This window comes from Orbicella franksi, chromosome 15, assembly GCF_964199315.1.
Source record: "Orbicella franksi chromosome 15, jaOrbFran1.1, whole genome shotgun sequence".
NCBI lineage: Eukaryota > Metazoa > Cnidaria > Anthozoa > Scleractinia > Merulinidae > Orbicella > Orbicella franksi.
In genome coordinates, this window is record NC_138159.1 from 15,101,853 (window position 1) to 15,123,282 (window position 21,430).

General features: G+C 38.8%; 2 protein-coding genes across 3 annotated transcripts; one reads left to right on the forward strand and one right to left on the reverse strand.

Annotated features, from left to right (window-relative positions):
- The first annotated feature begins 72 nt into the window (after positions 1-72).
- On the forward strand, positions 73-7,822 carry LOC145469925 (tripartite motif-containing protein 2-like). Its single transcript, XM_081453738.1, is given in 3 exon segments — positions 73-1,596; positions 4,252-6,427; positions 6,704-7,822. Coding segments are annotated over 2 exon segments (1,308 nt in total). The 5' UTR covers positions 73-1,596; positions 4,252-6,238.
- A 3,604-nt stretch (positions 7,823-11,426) lies between these two features.
- On the reverse strand, positions 11,427-20,394 carry LOC145470073 (uncharacterized). 2 transcript variants are annotated; one of them, XM_081453905.1, is made up of 7 exons: positions 20,154-20,394; positions 17,429-17,497; positions 17,098-17,217; positions 16,806-16,925; positions 15,661-16,016; positions 13,557-13,754; positions 11,427-12,002 (listed from the first exon to the last, which is right to left on the reverse strand). In XM_081453905.1, the coding sequence occupies exons 1-7, from the start codon at positions 20,290-20,292 to the stop codon at positions 11,673-11,675; spliced, it is 1,332 nt and encodes a 443-aa protein (XP_081310031.1). In that variant the 5' UTR covers positions 20,293-20,394; the 3' UTR covers positions 11,427-11,672. The 2 variants fall into 2 exon arrangements, with proteins under 2 accessions (XP_081310031.1, XP_081310030.1); XM_081453904.1 differs by having other exon boundaries at positions 11,427-12,005.
- Between the last annotated feature and the right edge of the window lie 1,036 nt (positions 20,395-21,430).

Consider the following 21,430-nt stretch of genomic DNA (forward strand, 5'->3'; position numbering starts at 1 on the left):
CGTACAATCCCACTCATTTTACACCAGAAAACGTTGTAAATGAAACGCCTATACTCATGAATATTCTTGTTGATTTGTAAATTTGCTGCGTTGGCCACTGCGCATTAACGTTTTCAATCAACTGACAGTCTATCCAATCGGAATTTGCGCTGGCTTTGTTGCTTTCATTACTTGCAACCAGCGGATGCCACTGAAATTTATTCCCTGGTTTGTTTATAAATACCCACGGTCTGAAGTCCGCATTGAACTCTCCTACTTACAAGCAAGTTCACACCAGCCCACCTCACTCTCTCAAAGGAAAACCCACACACAGCTATGTAAAAGCCCCCCTGAAATCAAAAACGCTCAAAACTGGTCATAGCGGCCTGACAATCAATTCAAAATCTCGCGCTATCATGGTATATGGGAAATTATACCATGCTCATGGGGGGCTTTTTTATTTTTATTTTACTTTAGATTTCTTTATTTTGTGGGACGTTTTCATTTAGGCAATTTTTCATTATTATTTATCTTCTTGGACGCAGCTGATAAGTTCGCGCCACTTCGCGCAAAGAAATCAAATACACATATCAGAAAAATTGAAAGTCGACTGGACGCTTTCTGGCACGATGCACATGCACATTCCGACAGTAAAAGGTTTAAAAGAAGAGGATCCCCTTAAAAGAACTCATATTTGTGTCATTTCCAGCTCTAGCTTGTTTTAATTCTTATTCTTTTTCATGACATAATTCATTTCCATACAACTCATTATCTTCTCTCTTTGAAAACAAGATATCTGTGTGTGAGGCTTCTCAACTGCAAACTGAGCTAATGGGGTCTTCCCTTTCCACCCTCCACTCCTCCCACCGTTAGTTTTAAAATAGGTAGTAGCCTTCTAGTTATATCATTAAATGACCTCAATTAGTAAAGGGGTGTCCCCCTCGGCTAGCTAAACTTTGGCACATTAAAGTTGTTGAATGATTAATTGACTGACTGACCGAGCGACCGAGCGACCGAACGACCGGCCGAGCGACCGACCGACTGACCGACCGACTCACGGACTGACTTACTGACTGACTGATTGATTGATTGACTGACTGACTGACTGACTGACTGACAGACTGACTGTTTGACTGACTGACGGACTGACGGACGGACGGACGGACGGACGGATGGATGGATGGATGGATTGATTGATCCAATGAATATTCTCTGAATCTTGGAATATCCACTTGTTGTGAGTTATTGCACGTTTTATCTTTCCAGCCATCACCCTAGAGGTCGTATTAGCCTCGGGTATTAGGCTGCGATGACACATGGTTGCATTCTTGGCATGTTTTGTTTCTTCACTTTCTGCTACATCGTCAGTCTGACTTTTTTAGGCTCTCTCTAACTATTACATGTCTTCAAAGGGCATGTAATATGTATTCTAACAACAAAGAAGAAGTTGGAGAATCAACAGCGCCAGAAGCTAAAAACACATTGGACAGACTACAGTTACGTGGCCGGAACTCTTGGTTTTTGCGTGATTTCTGAGAAACCAGACCATAATTACCAAACGTTTGTTTGTCGTTTGTTTGCCAAGTTACATAGTATTGAAAAGGGAACCTTATGGAGGTACATTATAACAACAGGTGACATCATTACTCGCTTAGCTAAAGAGTAAGTTTCTGTTTAATCAAACAATTTATGATCGATCACGGTACAGTGTCGGGGAGACGCGTTAGACCGAGGAAAGTTCGTCTTTGAACGGTCCAAGGTAGAGCAGAATCGCTCTGGAGATAATAATCACAAATCATCTTTGCCATATACCCTGCAGCTAGTGTACAGAGAGAGCTTTTGCATGTCACTTTGGCGGTACTTGTATAAGGGCATTGTGGTTTTTATTGGTACGCGAACACGCAGTAAAAACCAAATACTTATGTCCAGCAGCGATCCTTTCGATTGCATTTCTGAGAAACAGTGAAGTGAACGATAAGAGTTCAAGCCTGAATTGCGTAAGAACATTGGTTCCTTAAGGCTTAACCGCCAGCATATACAGCGAAATATATCCGATCCTCTAGGTGCATATCTTTAATACTTGGAACTAGAAGGATCTGTGAAAGATAGTACGATTTTCTTGATTATTTCCGCATAAACCCGGACTTTTGTTATTCTTAATTTTGCATACAAGATTTCGCTTTTGTGTGACAGTTTTGTGCGACAGAAACATCGGTACTGCAACCACGCAGGTTTGACACTTAAAAATTCTTGTTAGAACATTATCGGGTGATCATATAGCATGTGCATGCTGACGAAGAAAGGAAAGAACGAAGTAACAAAGTTGCGATCGAACGAGCGACCGAGCGAGCAATCCAACCGTCCATCAATGCATATGGGGGTTGACGGTTGGAAATATAGGTTTATAACGACGGAGGGTTAAAATTTTGGTTCTATGGAGAGGGAACAGGCGAAAATTTCGTCAACGAATTAGACCTTCAGCATTTTTACCGTAGTCTCTTTGAGTTTGTTTAGAGGTGTCAGCCTCATGGATAAACGGGTATAATAGACGAATACCCAAAAGACTGCTTCGGCGATGTCACACAATGTCAACAATGTTTCGTATTTTTCATTTTAAAGTGTTTATGACATGAAAAATAATTTCTGCTTACTGGAAAGGCCTTTCAAAATACAAAAGAATGGCGTTTTTCTTTTTGAAATATCTTTCTTCGTTTTAGAGATATTGACGTTTTTCAATTATGCAAATTAGATTAGTGATGACGTCATATTGTTTGCAACTAAAAATGGTAAAATACTGAATATACAATATCTCTAGGAATATTGAAGCAGTGCTCTTGAAACTTGGCAGCACAAATGTGCATCACAAATTAATAGAAACAAAAAGACACCCTTAGTGTTGTTGCCATAGCAACTCTTTCGACTCCAGTCTCTTTCTGTCAAAAAAACAAATATCTCCATTTGTAACCTCTAAAGTGAGACAAAAGGTCCTACTTGGAACAGACATAGTTCCCATATTGACTTAACTCCCATCATTAGATTGGGTGGGGTAGCTAGATGGTTCTTGGTTTAAGACAAAAACTGAGAATTTCAGTTTTTATTAAGACAGTACCAGTGGCAAAACTGTTGTCATGGCAACAGCACTAAGGGTGTCATTTTGTTTCTTTTGTGATGCTCATTTGTGGTACCAAGTTTCAAGAACACTGCTTCAATATTTCCAGAGATATCGTTCATTCAGTATTTTACCACTTCTTAGTTGCAAACCTTATGACGTCATCGCTGATTTAATTTGCATAATAGAAAAACGTCAATATCTCTAAAACGGAAAAAGATATTTCAAAAAGAAAAACGCCATTTTTCTGTATTTTGAAAGGCCTTTCAAATAAGCAGAAATTATCTTTCATGTCTTATACACTTAAACAAAAAAAACCGCCTCCACAGATCAATTGTGACCTCTCACGCAAAAACGTTCCTAACGGTTAACCGTTCTTAAACGGATAGCCGTTTGGAATCCGTTCATTAGCCGTTCGAACGGGCTGAGATACCGTTCGAACGGCTCATGTTATCCGTTCATAAAAGGTTGTCATCCGTTTGAACGGCTCGAGCTATCCGTTCAAAAAATATTGTCATCCGTTCGAACGGCTCGAGCTACCCGTTCAGAAAATGTTGCCATCCGTTCAAACGGTTCGAGCTATCCGTTCAAAAAACATCGATATTCGTTCGAACGGCTCGAGCTATCCGTTCAAAAAACATCGATATTCGTTCGAACGGCTCGAGCTATCCGTTCAAAAAACACTGATATTCGTTCGAACGGCTCGAGCTATCCGTTTGAAAAACATTGCCATCCGTTCGGAACGGCCGGGCTATACATACATTTAAAAAATTTTGTTATCCGTTCGAACGGCTCGAGCTATCTGTTTACAACGATACATTGTCATCCGTCAACAAAATTGGTCAACCGTTCTAACGAACAACTTGCCAAACGTCACGAACTTTGTAAACATAAGTTGTCTACATTTAACATCTCATGAATAGTGACGGTTCTTTCCCTGCTCCTTGGTCATCTTTGCTTTTATAACATTCGGTTATCGATGCACAGTTTTTTCTTCAAAAAGGCTTAAGCTATTCCACAAGTTTCCCGAAAATGTTTTGGTCTCTGACAGTATGCAAATATCAAGGCTCTTTATTTATTTTATCTATTTATTCATTTATTGATTTATTTATTTATCTATTTTATTTATTATTATTATTATTATTATTATTTTTCTTTTTGAGGTTTAAAAGATGATATCTCTCGTGGGAATACGCTGTCGGCTTGTTCGTAGCCTGCGCCGGAAAAAAATACCCTTGGGGTTCACAATTCTGAGTTTGCTACACGTCAGTGACGTATACGGGGTCTGATGGAGGTTCTCGCATTTGCTAAAATTGAGCTGTGAGGTTTGTTTTTGTTGGAATAAAACAACCGGAAATGGGGCAACCCTGATACCCGGAAACCGGAAACCGGAATCCGGAATCCACAAATCAAAGAAAACAAGTTCTTCAAACACGTGAAAATTATTTGCATAGCTTTTGCCTGTAAAAAATAAGAGGCCAAGTAAAAAAGACCTCAAACATAGCCTTTTTTGAAACAAAAATCGCCAGTCTGGTCCCCGTCTGAAATTCTTGTAACCGTTATTTCTAGTGAGGGCTATGATTATGAGATTCTAAGCAACGTGCGTCGCAATATGTTTCCAAGCACCCTGAGAGCGTCTAAAATAGGCTTGCTGGTAATTGCCATTTTGTTTAATAGGTGATCTGCATTCTACGGGAACCGGAGGTATAAATTTCGCCTTTATGTTTAGTAGATACTGAAGAAAGTAGAAAATGTCATAAAGAACAGGGTCTCCGTCAGTGGCAGCCTCCTGTAAATTGACGGTAACCCTCCCCCACCCTCAACCCCCTACTTTCGATGTCCGAAGGCTAACCTGGCTCGTCTGAATAAATTTGTTTTTCCCAACAGATACGAGACTAATTTCAGATCAACACTATATTTCCACTCTGATTCTGTTACAAATCACCACTACATATTCTTGCCGGCCATCGTATCAAAACAATTTATAGAAATGTTGCACACTTACTTCCGTCTGCTTCTCGCTTGCGAACGGATTGTTAAAAGATGCTAAAAGACTACCAGAAACTCACCGCATTAGCTTGTTGCTATTGTGCTACTCACTAGTCTTCTCAGAGCAATTTGATCTAGACAAGAACCGCGCTCTCACCAGGCCCCAGTTGAACAAAAGAGGCTAACTTAGCCTGCGTGCCTGCGAGCAGGCACTCGTGTTTGGGCTGGGGGCACTCGCTCACATACCAATGCAAAGAGACACTAGACACTAGACACTAGAGCCTGATCAGACACTAGAGACAGACACAAGAGCCTGCTCGCAGGCTATGGGTAACTACATCCGCCTGAAAAGTCACTAACTGTGACTGGATAGTGATTTACACAATGGATAGCGTTATCCAGCTTTTGAACAACTGCGCCAGATGTATAGCTAAGGGTTGTTCAGAACTAGTCAAGAATTTTTTAACTATTACAATTTGTGGTTGACGTAAAGCAAAGCAAAACAACAACAACAACAACAACAATTTTTCCCTTTATTTATTTATTAGACATTGCTGAAGTGAATTATTTCAATCTAACGTCATTCACAATATCGGGATTCCGGATTCTGGTTTCCTGTTCTGGATTCCGGTTTCCGGATTCCGTGTTTAAGGGTTGCTCCCGGAAGAGCGTTACATGTCGAAGTTGTCCATTTTGAATGCGGAGGAGTGCATAGATCAATAGTATGGTGAACTGAATATAATTATAGTGGCTTGCCAGACAGGACAGAATTCTGTTCAATTAATGCCATAATTGATTAACGCGAGTTTGCAAGCGCAAGAGTTTCCAGAGAAAAGTCCGCTCTTCCAGGAGAGCAATTGCGAGGCGTCGGAGGAGCCTGGCTAAATATCGATGCCTGAAGCAAAGACACAGGAACGCGGAAAGCTAAGATAAACCGACATTTCGTATGCCGGTGCACTCTTGAACCCAGTGAACTTCCGTTTCTTTACTGTAATTCCCTTTTGTAGTTATATTCCCCTGCTTCTTTTTTTTAAAATTGGAATAGCTTCGTCCACATCTCAATAACATTTATTACATGGAAACGCTTTTACCCCCGTGTTCAGTTAAAATGATAAATGTGTTAGTAATTGTTTTTTTCTATCTTCTACTTCCAGAAGTGAGATGGCATCTCCGATCGAGAAAAAATTGGCAAAACACCTTGAGTGTCCCATTTGCTTAGAAAAATTCACGGAACCTAAAGTGTTTTCGTGCCAGCACTCGTACTATAGAAAGTGCCTCGACAGACTTGTGAGAGGACTGGGACGAGAGGATTACGAGGTCACGTAAAGAGTACTGAGGTGAGTCTGAAAGGTTATGTCGTTGTACAATTTAGGGTCTGGTAGCTGTTCTCGCTAGGTCTCACATGGATGGCTTGATATTCATTGAAAGAACAATAGAGAAAATAACAGACAGATTCCCGTAGCCCCCAAAAAATAACAGTTGCTACACTCCCACGATAAATAAAGTTACGAGAGATGCTATAGTTCCATCAAGCAACATTATAGAGGAAACAATTCCTCACCAATTTTTCACTGTCTTTGCATAAACAACTTGCTAGAACATAATTATGTCGATCTTTCTCGCCAGGTTCCGGGTGGTGACATCAATAGTCTTCCCTCAAACTTCCTGATAAATAATCTTTTGTCACTACACGATGACAACGAACCTCGCAAGACGGAAGCGACCTGTACAAAGTATGATGGGGAGACGCTGAAACTCTTCTGCCAAACCTGCGAAGAGCCTATATACCTTGATTGCACCATTGTTGATCATCATGGCCACAGGTACTCATTTATAAAAGATTTATTCGTTGCCGAGAAAGAGAAAACTTTAAAACTTGTGCAAGAGTCGAGAGCAAAAATTTCTGCTTTGGAATCGACTGTAAAGTCAGTCGATGTACAAGAAGGCAAACTAGAAGAAAACTCACGAAAAGTTCAACGGTGCATCGACAGTTTCATAAACGCACAGATTGAAATTCTGAAGGTCCGAGGGGAACATTTGAAAAGTGAACTACAAAAACCACTTTTAAATCAAGAAGAGATTTATCAGACCCAGAAGGATTCTCCATTCCTGTTTCTTGGTTGTTTGAAGAGCAGTGTGGAGTTCATCGAGAAAGCACTTGCTGGAGGAAATGAAGCAGCCGTTTTAACAGCCAAAAGTCAATTGTCTAAGCAGCTAAATCAAGCTACAGCCTTAGCGGAACTAAAACCACGTGATACACTTTTCTATACTCTTCAACTTAATACACCTCTCGATAATGAAACAGTTAACAATTTAGCACACATCAGTAAGCACGAGGAAGAGTACAAACTCAGTATGTACGGAGGAATCTTTGGTCAACTAGATGAGACTTATGTAAACAAAGTGTGTTTTTTTTTTGTTATCTCTAAAGAAAATGTTTTTCTAAGCGATTATAGAAAAATGTTTTCACTGACCCTAAACAGCATTAATCCTACTGACTTCGGCCCATCGATGCACAAAGATTGTGCTCAGGTAAGAATTGTGTCACCTTGCTCGAGGAATCTTCATTCAATGGTCATCACGGCCGAAAAAGAGAGGTTTTTGTTCAGTTATTTCCCAGATGAGGTAGGAACCTACACAATTAAGATCATCATAAACGGCAGGTACATCCAGGGATGCCCGTTTGCTTGGACTGTGAAAGGATTTCTAACTTCTCGGAAGTACACAAAGATGGAAGATGAATAACTACTTAATAACCGAGAGTGAGGTCGTTACCAGAAAATCTGAAACTGAGGCCTTGCCGTATTGACCGAGCGATAGCGAGGTCAATACGGTAGGCCGAGGTTTGAGATTTTCCCGTAACGACCGAACGGTCGAGGTTGTTAAGTTGTTTATTATATGGCTCATCAATAAAGAAAAAAAAATCATTCGAGCGGAAGTCGTCAATTTACATCCGGCGATGCGCGCGTTTACCGATTCATTCATCGTCTCAAACCCAAGGCAAAACTACACAGTCAGTGAACTTCGCCACTGTATTACGTATTCCGTTAAAAACACTCATTTCTTTACGGGAAAAGTGACTGTGACAGCCTCAAAAACGTATTTTAGTATCGTGGTACCATAAGTTGATGGGGGAGTTTTTCCGACTTTGTGGCGAAACGTCAACGCATATAGAAAAGACAGCAAGTGCTTCAAAATTGTCCAAACCAACCGTCTTTCGGTGAAAGAAAATACTAATGCTTCAGAATGCACTGCTCAAAATAAGCTTAACTCGATCTTCGCATTCGCTTTCGACAACATATCTTCGCCTTCTTCATTCTGGGATTTATGGAAGAACTTTTCAAGCCTTGTGAACGTCTGCAGTTATCAGAAACACTGCTAGCGACAGAAACCGCCCGATTGTTTACATCTGATGATCCTGGAAGCTGATTTACACTTGCTTGTGTCAAAGCGAGGGAATCTATTTGATGAGAACTTTGACGTAGTTCAATACTTCGGTAATCGCTGTGACTAAGATGATAACTTTTAGGTTTCTTCGTGGTGTTCTGCTCAGGATGCATGACAGATCTGCCGATGGTATTTTTCACTTAGCGATTTTAGCTTTACTTAAGACTCGGCAAACTTTGATAGTTTTCTACTAGTGCCCGCCAAGGTTACCGGCTGGTAAGTCACCTATATAGATTTTATTAAAGAAATATCTCTAAACTTTTAGCTACTTACATTCTCGTACTGATTGAAATCGGCTTTCATCGCTTCAATGCGACTGAATTTTCAGAACCAGGCTCTTCCTAATTTGCATAATCCGTAATCGGCCCGTGGGCATTACGGATGCATAATGACCGCTCAGATCTCGCTCTTAGCCAATCAGAGCGCGCGTTATGTCGGCCACAAGCCAAAGCCATATAATAATACTGAATAATAAAGTTTCAGGTCAACCAAGACCACTGAATAATGATCGAAGTATCTGTACAGTGTTGGTCAGTGTTAGAGCTAGACCAGCACCATACAGATGAGTCGTAAGTCTTTTTATCCAACGCTCTGTGTTAACTCGAACACTGGACTATTGATGGACAGGTGACTTAAATGTCACTGCACGATCGTTTAGCAATCTTGGAAAGCACCGATTACAGATCACGTGACTTTTAAAACTGCTGTGCCATCGTTTTCTGTCCAACATTTTGATTTTGATGTTCCACTGTTGAAACAGACTAATGAACTAACTCTCCCAGTTCGTGCCACGTGGCACAAGGACCGCAACTGTTGAAACATACTACTATAAAATTGTTGGGAAAATAGTCTGAAAGGATTTTTATGTATGAATTAATTGCCAAATAGGAAACTAACGTTTTAGAACCCAAAACATTAACTAAATATTTTTTTTTTTTAATACTAGATCTAAGATTGTCGACGTCGAACATAAAGCACTATGTTATAAACCGTAGCGCTTATTCTCAGCTGCTAACTCAGCTCTAAAGTTTAAGGTCATTAGTTCTCAAGTGCATTACAATTCCTCAACTTTAAAGGAAGTAAATCGTGGCGGTGATGGCGTTTTCATTTCTAATTTTAATTAGCAGAGATTTTCAAGGTTATAATATTCGTTTTTCCTTACAGTTTTAGTTTCAATTAGGAAGAGACATTTCCAAACACTTCGAAGTTCATCAAAAATACTCCGCTATGCATCGTATTTTGAACTCTCCTCCCTGAGTTTAAAAAACACGGTCTTTCATGTTGTATACTACTTCAAATATAGCTGTAAACATATATCAGCTTATCTTCAGTAGCCGTTGATTGTAAAAATAATTTAATCAAACTAGTGTAGTTTAGTTGTTTTTAAGCTTCTTGTTATCATTATGAAGTCGTTGATTGTAAACACAGGTTATTTGAAAAAAAACTGATTGTATTGAGTTGTTCCCAAGTTATCTTTTTGTCATTATGTTGTCGTTCGTTGATTGAAAAGGTTTAACAAACCTAACTGTAGTTAACTTTTTTCAAGATATATTTTATGATTATGTCGTTGTTCGTTGATTGGTATTTGTTTCTTAGTATCATTCCTTGGAGTATTGCCTGAATAAACAAAAAATACACAGTTTGAACTCGGAACAACTTTGCAGTTTAAGGCGATATGTCATCCCACAACACGCATGCGTGAACAATCGTACCCTGAAAACAAAATAGTAGTAGGTGGATGGCAGTCCTTGACTCCATGGCCACTCCCATGCTTTCTTAGAGTTTTTGTACACTTCCCAAAGATCTGTGCACTGTGAATTGATCATGCAACGGTACAAGATGGCACAGGTCTGTTTTTGCTTGCTTGTTTGTTCTCTTTTAGTTTTTTTTTTTTTTTTTTCTGAAAATTTAACACACGTCTATTCGTGTTTCGACAGAGATAAAGAAACAGGAACTGATGTTTGGGAGAACGAGAAGTGCAGTGTAAACATAAATTTGTAGTAACAGTTTCAAGCCATCCATTCGCGCTGTATTAATTTGATACTAAAAGCGCAGTTGAAGAATAAACTTTCACTTCAATGTTTCCTAAAAATAAATGGCAAACAGTACACAGCATTAAGTATCGTACTTACAATTTGTCAGTAAAATCACCAATTAATATAAATTTATTAACAAGGGGCAAATTTGCCCATCTTAGTCTCCTAACTTCAGGAGAGTGCTACTATAGCACTCGCATCTCCTTGAAGGTAATCTAAAAAACTACCAGACTACGAACATTTGTAACAAAGCTGCAAATCATGTTAATGGCCAATACAATATTGCTGTAAAGAGTAGTGCCATTGAGAAATCTGATTGTCTAAAATTTTTGGGTGTGACTAGAGACAGTAGCCTTCACCTCTCATATCGTATTCGTAGCATTTGTGTGAAAGCCAGCCAGGGGATTGACGTAATAAAGAGGCTAAGAAATTTAATCCTTACTAAGGCAAAGCTACCACTATATATCTATATAAGTCAGCCATTCTTTCCTGTCTAACGAACTGCCATTTAGCCTGGCATTTTGGTAAAGCCAGTGACACTAGAAGCTGGAAAAGTTGCAAGAGGGCAACAATCAAGCTATATCCACAGTTATTGGAACGTAATAGCCTACCCACTAGACTTAGCTTAACAGAAGACTTCTGGATATATCTATTTTAATATGAAAAGGTAAGAACAATTCATGCCCCAAGAGAATCAGCTGTTTATTTAAAAACCGAACTCCTAATTACAATTTATGCAATTCTGGCTTTGTTTTGCACAATTATTGTAACTCTTGGCAAAAACTCACTTAGACACCTAGATATAAACTTATGCAACAGGCTCCCCGGCAGATTAAGGGCAACTAGCTTTCTTAGCATTTTAGAATCAATCTGGAAATTCTACTGTATAAGGATGCCGGAGCTGCAGTCTGTGCAGTAATTAATTAGGTTTTAAATACTTTTATCTTTTATAATGTTTATTATTTTATGAAATTTGTAAATAGACCATTCTTAGGTTTTGTAATTATTATTATTTTTTTTTATGTAGGTGTCCTTTATTGGCAGAGGGTTCTCCCCCGGCTTAAGGAACTCTTTTCCACACATTAACAAAGTTATTATTATTACTACTACAATTATTGATCAAAAGAATACCCTTCAAAGAAAGAGTATTTTTTCATCATGCCGTACACTGTGTTCTTTTGCTCAGTGGTCCATTCTATAAAATTACGTGTTATGGAGGGGACCGGGTCCACAGTGGCTGCGCAGTCCTGAAGATATTGCTCTGCGCACGTGATTTCCAGGAACTGACAGATTCTTCTCAGGGTTTCCGCAGGATTCTTGACTATCTCCATGCTTGGGATATCAATGACGCTGCCTGGGAAAGCCTCTCGTGCTTTATTACTTCCCTCGGCCATAGTAAAATAATTCCTAATATTAGATTCAAGTTCTTCAGGGGCATTTACCTGCTGACGCAAATTATTAATTTCAAACAGTTAACTAAATTACCGAACTAATCTTAATTTGATAACTACCATCTTAAAGAGCTGCACGAGCCAGATTCAATAGCGAGTGGGAGCAATGCAATAAACACTCAATTCCTGTATCTGGAAAAGAATGAACAGACATACCTCTTACCAACCGAGTTTGAGGGCCCTACTGTGAGTTACGGAGCCAGTTTTTTTTTATTTTTTCCCATCGATTTTTGGCCCAAGCGCGAAGCGCGCGGGCTATAATTCGAAGGGGAAAAACGACGATCCGTATCTTACAGTACAGACCGAGAAGACGAGGTTGGTAAGATATTTATTATATCTCTACTGTGGGTCTGACGCGTTCGGGAATGATTTCTATTCACGCGGAACGGCTTCAAATTCCTGACGCACGTCGAAAGCAAAACGAAAACGAAATTGTTGTTAAGTGATTGGTCAATTTAGTGGGCCGTATTCAACTGTACGGCCCGCTAAAATTTAAAGCTGTTTTTGTTTCCAACAAATGTTTGTGATTTATCGCCCAGTGTTCCTAACTTTTATATCAAGTAAAAGTTTAAAACATTCTTTTATTTCTAAAATTGTGTTGTAAAACCTGCTAACAACTTAAGTTGTTACAGTTGAATACGGCCCACTAAATTGACCAATCACAGCTCGCGTACTCACGGAGAGAACGATATGATAAATCTTATCATCAAGCAACAAAATATTGAATTATTTTGTTTAATTTCCAAGCGACTACCGAGGGAGTACTGGTTTTTGCACAGGCAAATAGTCATTTCAGATGTTAGGAATATGGCTATTCCTCTTGAACAGAATACGACGGAAATGGTCTAAAATAACTACCACCTAAAAATAAGGACAAAAGTTCAGGGCAGCGACACTGCGAAAAAAAAGTGCTCAGCCGAAAGTACAGTGCTCAAACGCAACTTGACATGTAATGAACATAAATTTTGAAAAATAGTGCAAGAAACTTATGTGTACTAAATTAATCAAAGGCTTGTGTCTTACATTTGAGCCTCATTTCAAACTTAAGACGTATCTCTCTTCTGATGTAGCAAAACTCTCCCAAGTTTTATCCTTTTGTTCTTGATAGATACAAAAATCTTTAACGCCCCGTCAACACTACATCTATTTGTGCGTTTTTTACGGAGTTTTAGTTTCGATTGAGAAGATATATTAAACCTCAAGACAGTGTTTGACCAGATTTCCAAGCACCTCGAAGTTCATCAAAAGTACTCCGCATCGTATATAGACTATTCTCAGTTATCTTGTCAGTCAGTTTGGAAATGTGGTCTTAAATGTATCATTTTTCTTCGGGTTTTCCATTTTTCCTCTCTCCATAAAAACCAACACTCTTCAAATTCCAATTCGACCAGGATGGAGCACCCGCATGGAAACCAGCTAAGGCACGGGGTTGATGTGGCTTCCTAGGCAACTATTGTAATTTAAGATCGGAACTTAAGATGATCCGTGCTATGTTCCATTATTTCGCGTGCATAGCGAGTATATCTATTTCTTCATTTATTATACCTTTACACTGCGGTCTTTTTCTCGTCTAGCTCTTAGCCGCTGCAGGACCATTGTCGCAATGTTGTCAAAGGGATTTCTAACAACATGAATAAACTTCACCTTAGCTTCCGCAGTTTTCTCTAAAAGGTGAACAGCGTCGAAAGCGCCATATTTGTGCATCGCCCTCGCTGTGTAGGCGCCTGCCTTATCTCCAATAACCTGTTGATATAATATATAGATTAAGGCCAGCCTAAAAGAGTAGCTCCTGGGCCGGGTTGTTCAGAGCCAAATTAAGCTAACCAAGGAAAAGGTAAAATTTTGATTTGAGTTTGGTAACTCTGCGTTGAGGTTTTCTGCATATTGTTTGGCCTTCTGTTTTGAGTTTTAATAATCACTATATACACAAAACGAAGCAGCAAAAAACATTTGTATAGAAGAAAAAGTTATAATTCGGTTAACTTTTAATCCTGGGTTAGCGTTAACCGACTTCCGAGCAATCCTGCCCTGTTTTCAACAAGTTAACCTGAGATGAGCCCGCGATCCTATCGAAAACCAGCACTTGAACAGCGGTCAACTTTAAAACAAACACGCGACCTCGATGAGCCGTAAACTTGAGCCCGCGATATGGTTACGTATTACTGGTCAGCAGATACCTTGTTTTGACAGGTGTCAATTGATCGTAACTTGAATGTCCAGTATCAAAGAAGTACACGGTAAACCGAGGCTGCGTGTCTCAGTCAACCTATTATTTGGAGTATGGCCGCCATCTTGCGCGACTCCGTCATCGTCGTCGCCGTCGCCGTCGCCGTCGTGCGTACGCGCCCACGAGCAATATCGCTAACCATGATAACCATGAGAAAATCAACTCATGGATTTCCTTTTCTTTCCTATATGAGTATGGGCCTAGGCTTGGCGGCCCTTCGGGCCGCCGGAGCTCCACTATTAAATAGACGAAGTTCCCAGGTTTTAATAATTACTATAAAAAAAGTTTTTGGAGAACATAGAAAACCAGGGAACTGCTTTTAAAAAATGTCATATTTATGCAAATTTAAGTGGAGAACACAACTGCCAGCTTAACATTACCTTGGGATAGAGTAGTTTTTGTAATGATTGCAAGGCGTAAAATGAGACGCGGTTTAAATTTATCTGCTCGATCAAACCATGGACGCCAGAAGAGGCCGAAAGAAGGGGTAGACCCAAGAAAACATGGAGGAAGACAGCGGAGAAGGAAGGGGAACGAACTGGATGGAGGACCTAGGACGACGTGCGCTTTGCAGCAGCCCACAGAGCTGGTTGGCGGCAGAATGTAGAGGCCTTATATGTCACAACATGAAGTGGAAAGTTGATTGTGAAGTGTCTAATCAAAACAACCCAAAGAAGCAGATTAGATATGCCTCCAACGCTTTGAAGAGGAAAATTACTTATAACGTTCCTCCTTTGTTTGAGTTACTGCAACTTTTCATTTCGCAAGGATCACATTGTCTTTTTAGTACAAAAAAAACAAGGTGCTTTTAGAAAAATCGCTTTCTACATTTTTCCTTTTTATCATACGACATTGGGCAGAGAAGGCATCATGCATGCTGAGTACTAGTTGACATCAAACATTTGAAGAGCTTGTGAATCTTAGTAAAGGGTAACATTTTTGGCTTTCTGGGTGTAATGTTCAAGGGGAAATTAACTTTTGAATGCTGTGAAATTTCTGGGTGGCGAAAGCACTGATGAGTTTTTTAAACATGCGTCGCATAAAAAGTATTAGTTCGTATAGTGTGATCGTCCGGGTGAGTGTAGTTCTGAAAAGAACTGTTGTTGGTGACTGACGTTTCGACAACCTGAGCGGAAGTCATCTTCAGAGTCAAATTTCCTTGGGGCAGTTATCTGTGGTATGCCCTTTCAATATTTAGAACTGGTAGTTTTCCAGCTTGATCAGAAATTGAATCGCATTGTTGATGAAGTAAATGTTGTAAACAAAGATTCCCCTGAACATATTTGTAAAAATATTTGTGTAGCAAAATAATAAAGTGAAACTGAAACACTATATTCCCGGGGCATACATAGCGCCTGATGCTTGAGATACCCCACCGAATCCTTTTATTATAGCAAGCGTAACGCACCAGTTTCTGCTCACCTCAATGTACCGATCAAAGCTTCCTTGCCATTGGTTGGGAACGAAATATTTAAATCTAGAAGTCGCGTTCGCCACACTTCCTTCAAATACTTGAGACCTTTTTCCTTTAGTGACGTCACGCTGCGATGTTTGGACCATTATGTCGTAAAATGAGTATATGGAACTGTTCATCCATTTGTTTTGATATGATCTCCACTTGCCAAAAGCCATTGACTCGTCAGATACGACCATGTGTGGATGAGCATCCAGTAAAGCACCAAGAAGGCTGTGACGGCTACGCTCGTAGCCAATGAAAAACAAGATGGTTCGCACGTGACTATAAGCTTTATATAAACTACTCTGTGAGTTTGGCTCGCCTGTATCAGAAACAGAAAATAAAAGTTAAGCACCTCCATTACGAGTACGTAAAATCTCTTAGTTGTAGTAACCAAATTAGCAATTAGCCAATAAGAAACTTTGTTTTCTGTCTCGATATTTTGCGGTATCAAGTCAATGACGGTCAAATGGTTGAATTTGAATACAGTAAATACCCCACCATATCTTTTTGGTAAGCTTCGGCGACGTATTAAGTTAATTTGGTCTCGTCATGCGATGCTTTGGCTCAACGGCGTCTCGACAAAATACAAAACATGACTTGTCCTGTCTCATTTGACAAGTTACCAAGTGGTGCCGAAAAGATGCGATCAGATATGGTAATAGGAATTGCATGCACATGATGTAAAGAAAAAAAATATCGTCAAACGAAATTAGAGCGATTTTCAAGCGAGTGTCGTAAACCAAAACAAGTAATCATCTGGCAAATCACAGAAGACACTGAAGCCATCTAGACAGCCGGAAGCGTGGGATAAAGTATGTAAGCGACCCACAACATGGTTTTAGTTTTACTGCTGATTGGATGACAAAGTGGCGCAACCTTTTGTAAGCCAGTCGCGTCGCGTAATAATGCAAAACCAAAACAAACGCAAGATACTTTTCACATTCAAGCTTGCCTTGCTGCATTACGTAAGGAGAATTTAGAAGGTGACATCTGATTTATAAAACGATGAATTTAAATTTTAGCTGACTGGGAATGGTTTACATAGTTAATTCCTCAATAGAATATTAGGGAATTAAAAGTGATTAAAATTAACTAAAAATCAAATTACCTGAAGAAATGACGTCTTCGTTAAAAACAGCTTTATCAGTTAAAGTGCTTTGTTTATTTTCATTGGTAAAAGTATCAGCTGGTTTATTAAATACAAAAGTAGGTTCTAGCAAATCTTCGCCTACAAGGAAAGAAAAAAATTGGCATGTCATTATGTTAGGCATAAAGGAAGATTTAAACTGCTGCAGTAGATATGGTTTACATAATTGATTCTTCAATAAATAGACAATATCACCCTGGACGAATATTAGCGAATTAATGAAGTGATTAAAATTAACTAAATATCAAATTACCTGAAGGAATGACGTCTTCATTAAGTACAGCTTTATCAGTAAAAGCGCGTTGTTCATTTTCCCCTGTAAAAGAATCAGCTGGTCTATCAGATACAAAAGAAGGATCCCGGAAATCTTTTCCTACAAGAAAAGAAAACTTGCTATGTCATTACATGTATGTTACGCATAAAGGGAGATTTAGACTGTTGCAATAGATAAATAAAACAATAAATTTGAATTTTTGTTGATTGGGAATGGTTCACATTACTGATTCCCCAATAGATCGATAATATGACCCTAGACAAATATTGGCGAATTAAAAGTGATTAAAACTAACCAAACATCAAATTACCTGAAGAAATGACGCTTCGGTCACTTTCTTGTGTATCAGAATCATCTTTATCTTCTTGCTCTGGGAAATCTGTCGCAATAAATAGATATATAGATACTTCATTTATCCTCAAGCAATTGGGGCTTGTTAGGTCTCTAGTTTCAACAGCTAATGAGTCAAGTCATGCTGCAAAGCTTAAAGGACCATTGTCACGATAAAGCGCATGTGCGGTCTTGATTGAAACCAATTTGCTTTTTTAACCACTAGAAATCGCATTACTATCACGTGTGCCACGTATTCGCCCCAAGTCAGCTTGAAGTTTCACGTGCCTGTCCAAAATCTTTTTTTTTCCGCCGCCTTTAGAGCTTTTGTTTGTAAACAATATTTATCATGTTTATGTTTTGTGGCCCTGTCCGTTGAATACAAGCACATACGTTTTACTTTCTTCCAGCTTGCAACGACATCTGCAGCTATATAAAGTGTCCGATGTTCGTCCTCCCATCTTTTCTTTGTTTTGTTTTGTTTTTGTTTTTGTTTTTGTTTTTGTTTTTTTTCGGAACAAGACGGCTTCGGGGCGAAAAAAGCTCTCGTCTGTAGCCGCTTCGAAAACCCCCTCTCGAGGACAGCGTATTTCTCGACGGTATTCAACTCAAAACACAAAATATGCCGTTTAAATCTATCATGCATGACTAAATAGTTCTTCAATATCGGTATTACTATTTTCACACACCTCATAAGGTCGATGGCGAAGGATTTCTCTCACAAATATCAACTCTGCAGCTGATCGAAGACGCGAACGGTGACGGTAGCGAAATGTGGCGAGCCATAAAACAAGTGCTCCCTGATGCGAAAAAATCTTCAGTGTTTTCCATCTTCGAGAAAGGAAAGTGGTACACTGAAAACTTATCTATCGCCAATATCATGAACCACTACTTCGTATCTGTTGGTAAAGTGCTGGCGAAACCATTTCGAAATATTCCTACTTTTCCTATTACAGGCACTCCACCCTGTGAATTCCATCTAAACAGTGTCCTGTGATCTCTAAAAACGAATAAAGCTGTTGGCCTCGACAAACTAAGTGCTCGCCTACTAAAGGATGCCTCCGATGTCATCGCACCAGTTCTGACTGAACTGATAAATAAATCTTTCGCGGGTGGAGAATTTCCTAAAGTATGGAAGTCAGCTAAAGTCTCTGCTTTATTCAAAGGTGGAGATAAATCACAGAAGGATAGCTACCGACCGATATCAATCTTACCTACCATGAGCAAGATTATAGAGAGATTAGCGCATGTTCAGCTTTCATGGTACCTACTGAGAACAGAACGAACTGTTATCACACTCACAGTTTGGTTTCCGCCAGAAGCGCTCAACATTTACCGCCCTAATTGAATTTACAGATCAAATCCTAGTGAGCATGGACAAGGGTTGAGTGGCTGGAAAGAGCTTGGCGTGGTTCCGCTCATGTCTCTCTGGTCGATTCCAACAAACGATTTGTAATGATGCATTCTCCCCCCAAGCTAATATCACTATGGGGGTACCTCAGGGCAATATTCTTGAGCCACTGCTTTTCTTAGTGTACATAAACGATATTCAATCTGTTTTACAACATTCAAAGATGACTATGTTCGCTGATGATATGGCGTTTCATTGCCATGAGAGCTGCCCAATCAAAACTGAATGCGGACTTGGCAGCGATTATATCCTGGCTAAATGTCAACAAGTTGACATTAAATGTTGCAAAGTCGATGTTCGTGATCATTGGTAGCAACTCCAAACTAAGTCACTTTAACAATATAAATCGTAGAAATAACATCATCATTGTACGAGGGCAAGACTATCATAGCTATAACACCCGCTCTAAGGAAATCATTCGAACCGCAAAATCTGTTACCAACTGGGGACTTCTTAGATCCTTTAACAGTGTTTTAGCTCACTGGAATGACCTGTCGCCAACAACAAAAAAATTATCTTTAAGAGACTTTAAGAATGTCCTTCGCAAAACATTAATGTAAATATTAGGTACATATAAGCTAGATAGTTGTATTAACCGTAAATGACTAATTGTATTTTATATTTTACTACGAGTTTCAATGTTTCAACTTTATATATCTTTAGTTATATATTTTTTAGCTTTTAGAGGTTTTTTATCAACGCTGTAATAATTTTGGTTTCATTCAATTTTTTAATCGCCACCATTTTTATTTCAGGACCTGCCTGAAAACCACATTAGTGAGTGGAGTCTCCTGTATAAAGATTATTATTATTATTATTATTATTATTATTATTATTATTATCGTTATTATCGTTATTATTATTATTATTATTATTATTACTATTATTATTTGAAAACTGCTACCTCGGAAGAGAAATCACACTGCCGCACATGCGCAGAAGGGTGTCAAATGCCCTTTAAAGAATCTTTCTGAGGAAAACTACATATAAATATAAATAAATCCAACTTAATTTGGATTGTAAATAAAATGGGTCAATCAAATTGTTACTTAATTTAAACTAAATATATAACTCAGAAAATGTTTCCTAGAGGGTATTGTTAATGATTGACTAAAGGAATTCCTTACATCAATGTTCGTTACTAGCTAAGCATGTTAGTGTTCATCTAAAGCTACATCATAAAGAATAGACCACATTGGTATTCTCGATATTGGCTTGGAACTAGCTTGCAGCTGAGGCTAATGGGGGTGTCATTCAAGTAAGTGCATTGCTAAATGCTTGAAAATGTTCTCACCATCGTTGAATCTCTTCACCAACATTTTCTTGTCGTGATCATTGTCGATATGCCACTTAACCAAAAGTCCCGCCACACCCAAGCCAATCAGCACGCCCATGAAAACATCACGAACCCGGCATGTAGGTCTCCGCCACATCTCTGCCGCTGGTTAAATGAAAAAAATTAAAATAACAGTGGATCTAATTCTAACATGTATGTCTGTACGGAAATATACAAATGTAGACTAACTAAGATAAAATTGCAATGGAGTTGATGATCTGATATAGAAACGTGAAATTAGAAGTAAGTGAATTGAATAAACAAAATGTACTTAAACAAGAAGACGTTTTCCAAGGCAACTTTATTTGGTCTGATTGCTTAAAGAGCCAAACGTTTCCTGGATTTTACTTCCTGGGGAGAGATTGTTCATAAGGATAGCCTGAGCAACATTATTTAGAAAAGAGAGTTTAAAATACTTCACACGAAGCAATGGTATCACACTTTGTTAATAAGGTGGGAAATAAAGGATGGAGATTGATAAAGTTTTCAAAGTATTTTTGAAAATAGTGGCGACAATTTGATACGATCACGTCAACTCCTGCTACTAAGGAGGCATTCTTTTCTTGAGCTAATTCTTTACATTTGTGCTTGGAATTATTTTTAACTGAACATTATTGCTTCAATCACCGAATACATCATCTTTTTCATGAAGTTTCCGCAAATCGGAAACGTGATGTCCACAGACACATATTGAAGTATTATTTGACGCAAAATAAAGAATATTATGTGCTAGGAAGCTGATGGGATTTATGTTAATGCGTCTGATTGGAAGTTAGAATTGTATCGAAATCTATAGGTCGATCGTTTGCAACCATTCCTGTAAATTAAAGTTCAAGTGACAAAGACCGCGTACCATGACGGCCATCATGATGTTGGATGAAAGAAACAATAAAGCTTATTAAAATTATTTTATTTATGGTGATCCAACATAGGGCACGATGACGTTAGAAGCAAAGGATCTAATTATGGGTTTCGGCATTATTCAGACGACCTGAAAACAAAGATTTTTACCGGCACGATAAGTCTGAAGTATGTACGTATACATTACATGCTTGTTATTTTTGGTAATTAATAGTAAACAACTGTATTTTTGCCAAAGGCGAATTGAACATTGGTGATAATTTACCAAGACGAAGTCGAGATAAATATTCATAGATGTTCACTGAGCTTCAGAAGAATAATTGTTTTAGTATAAACCCCGGAGGTAAATATCAAGAACTACAAAATAATAAAGT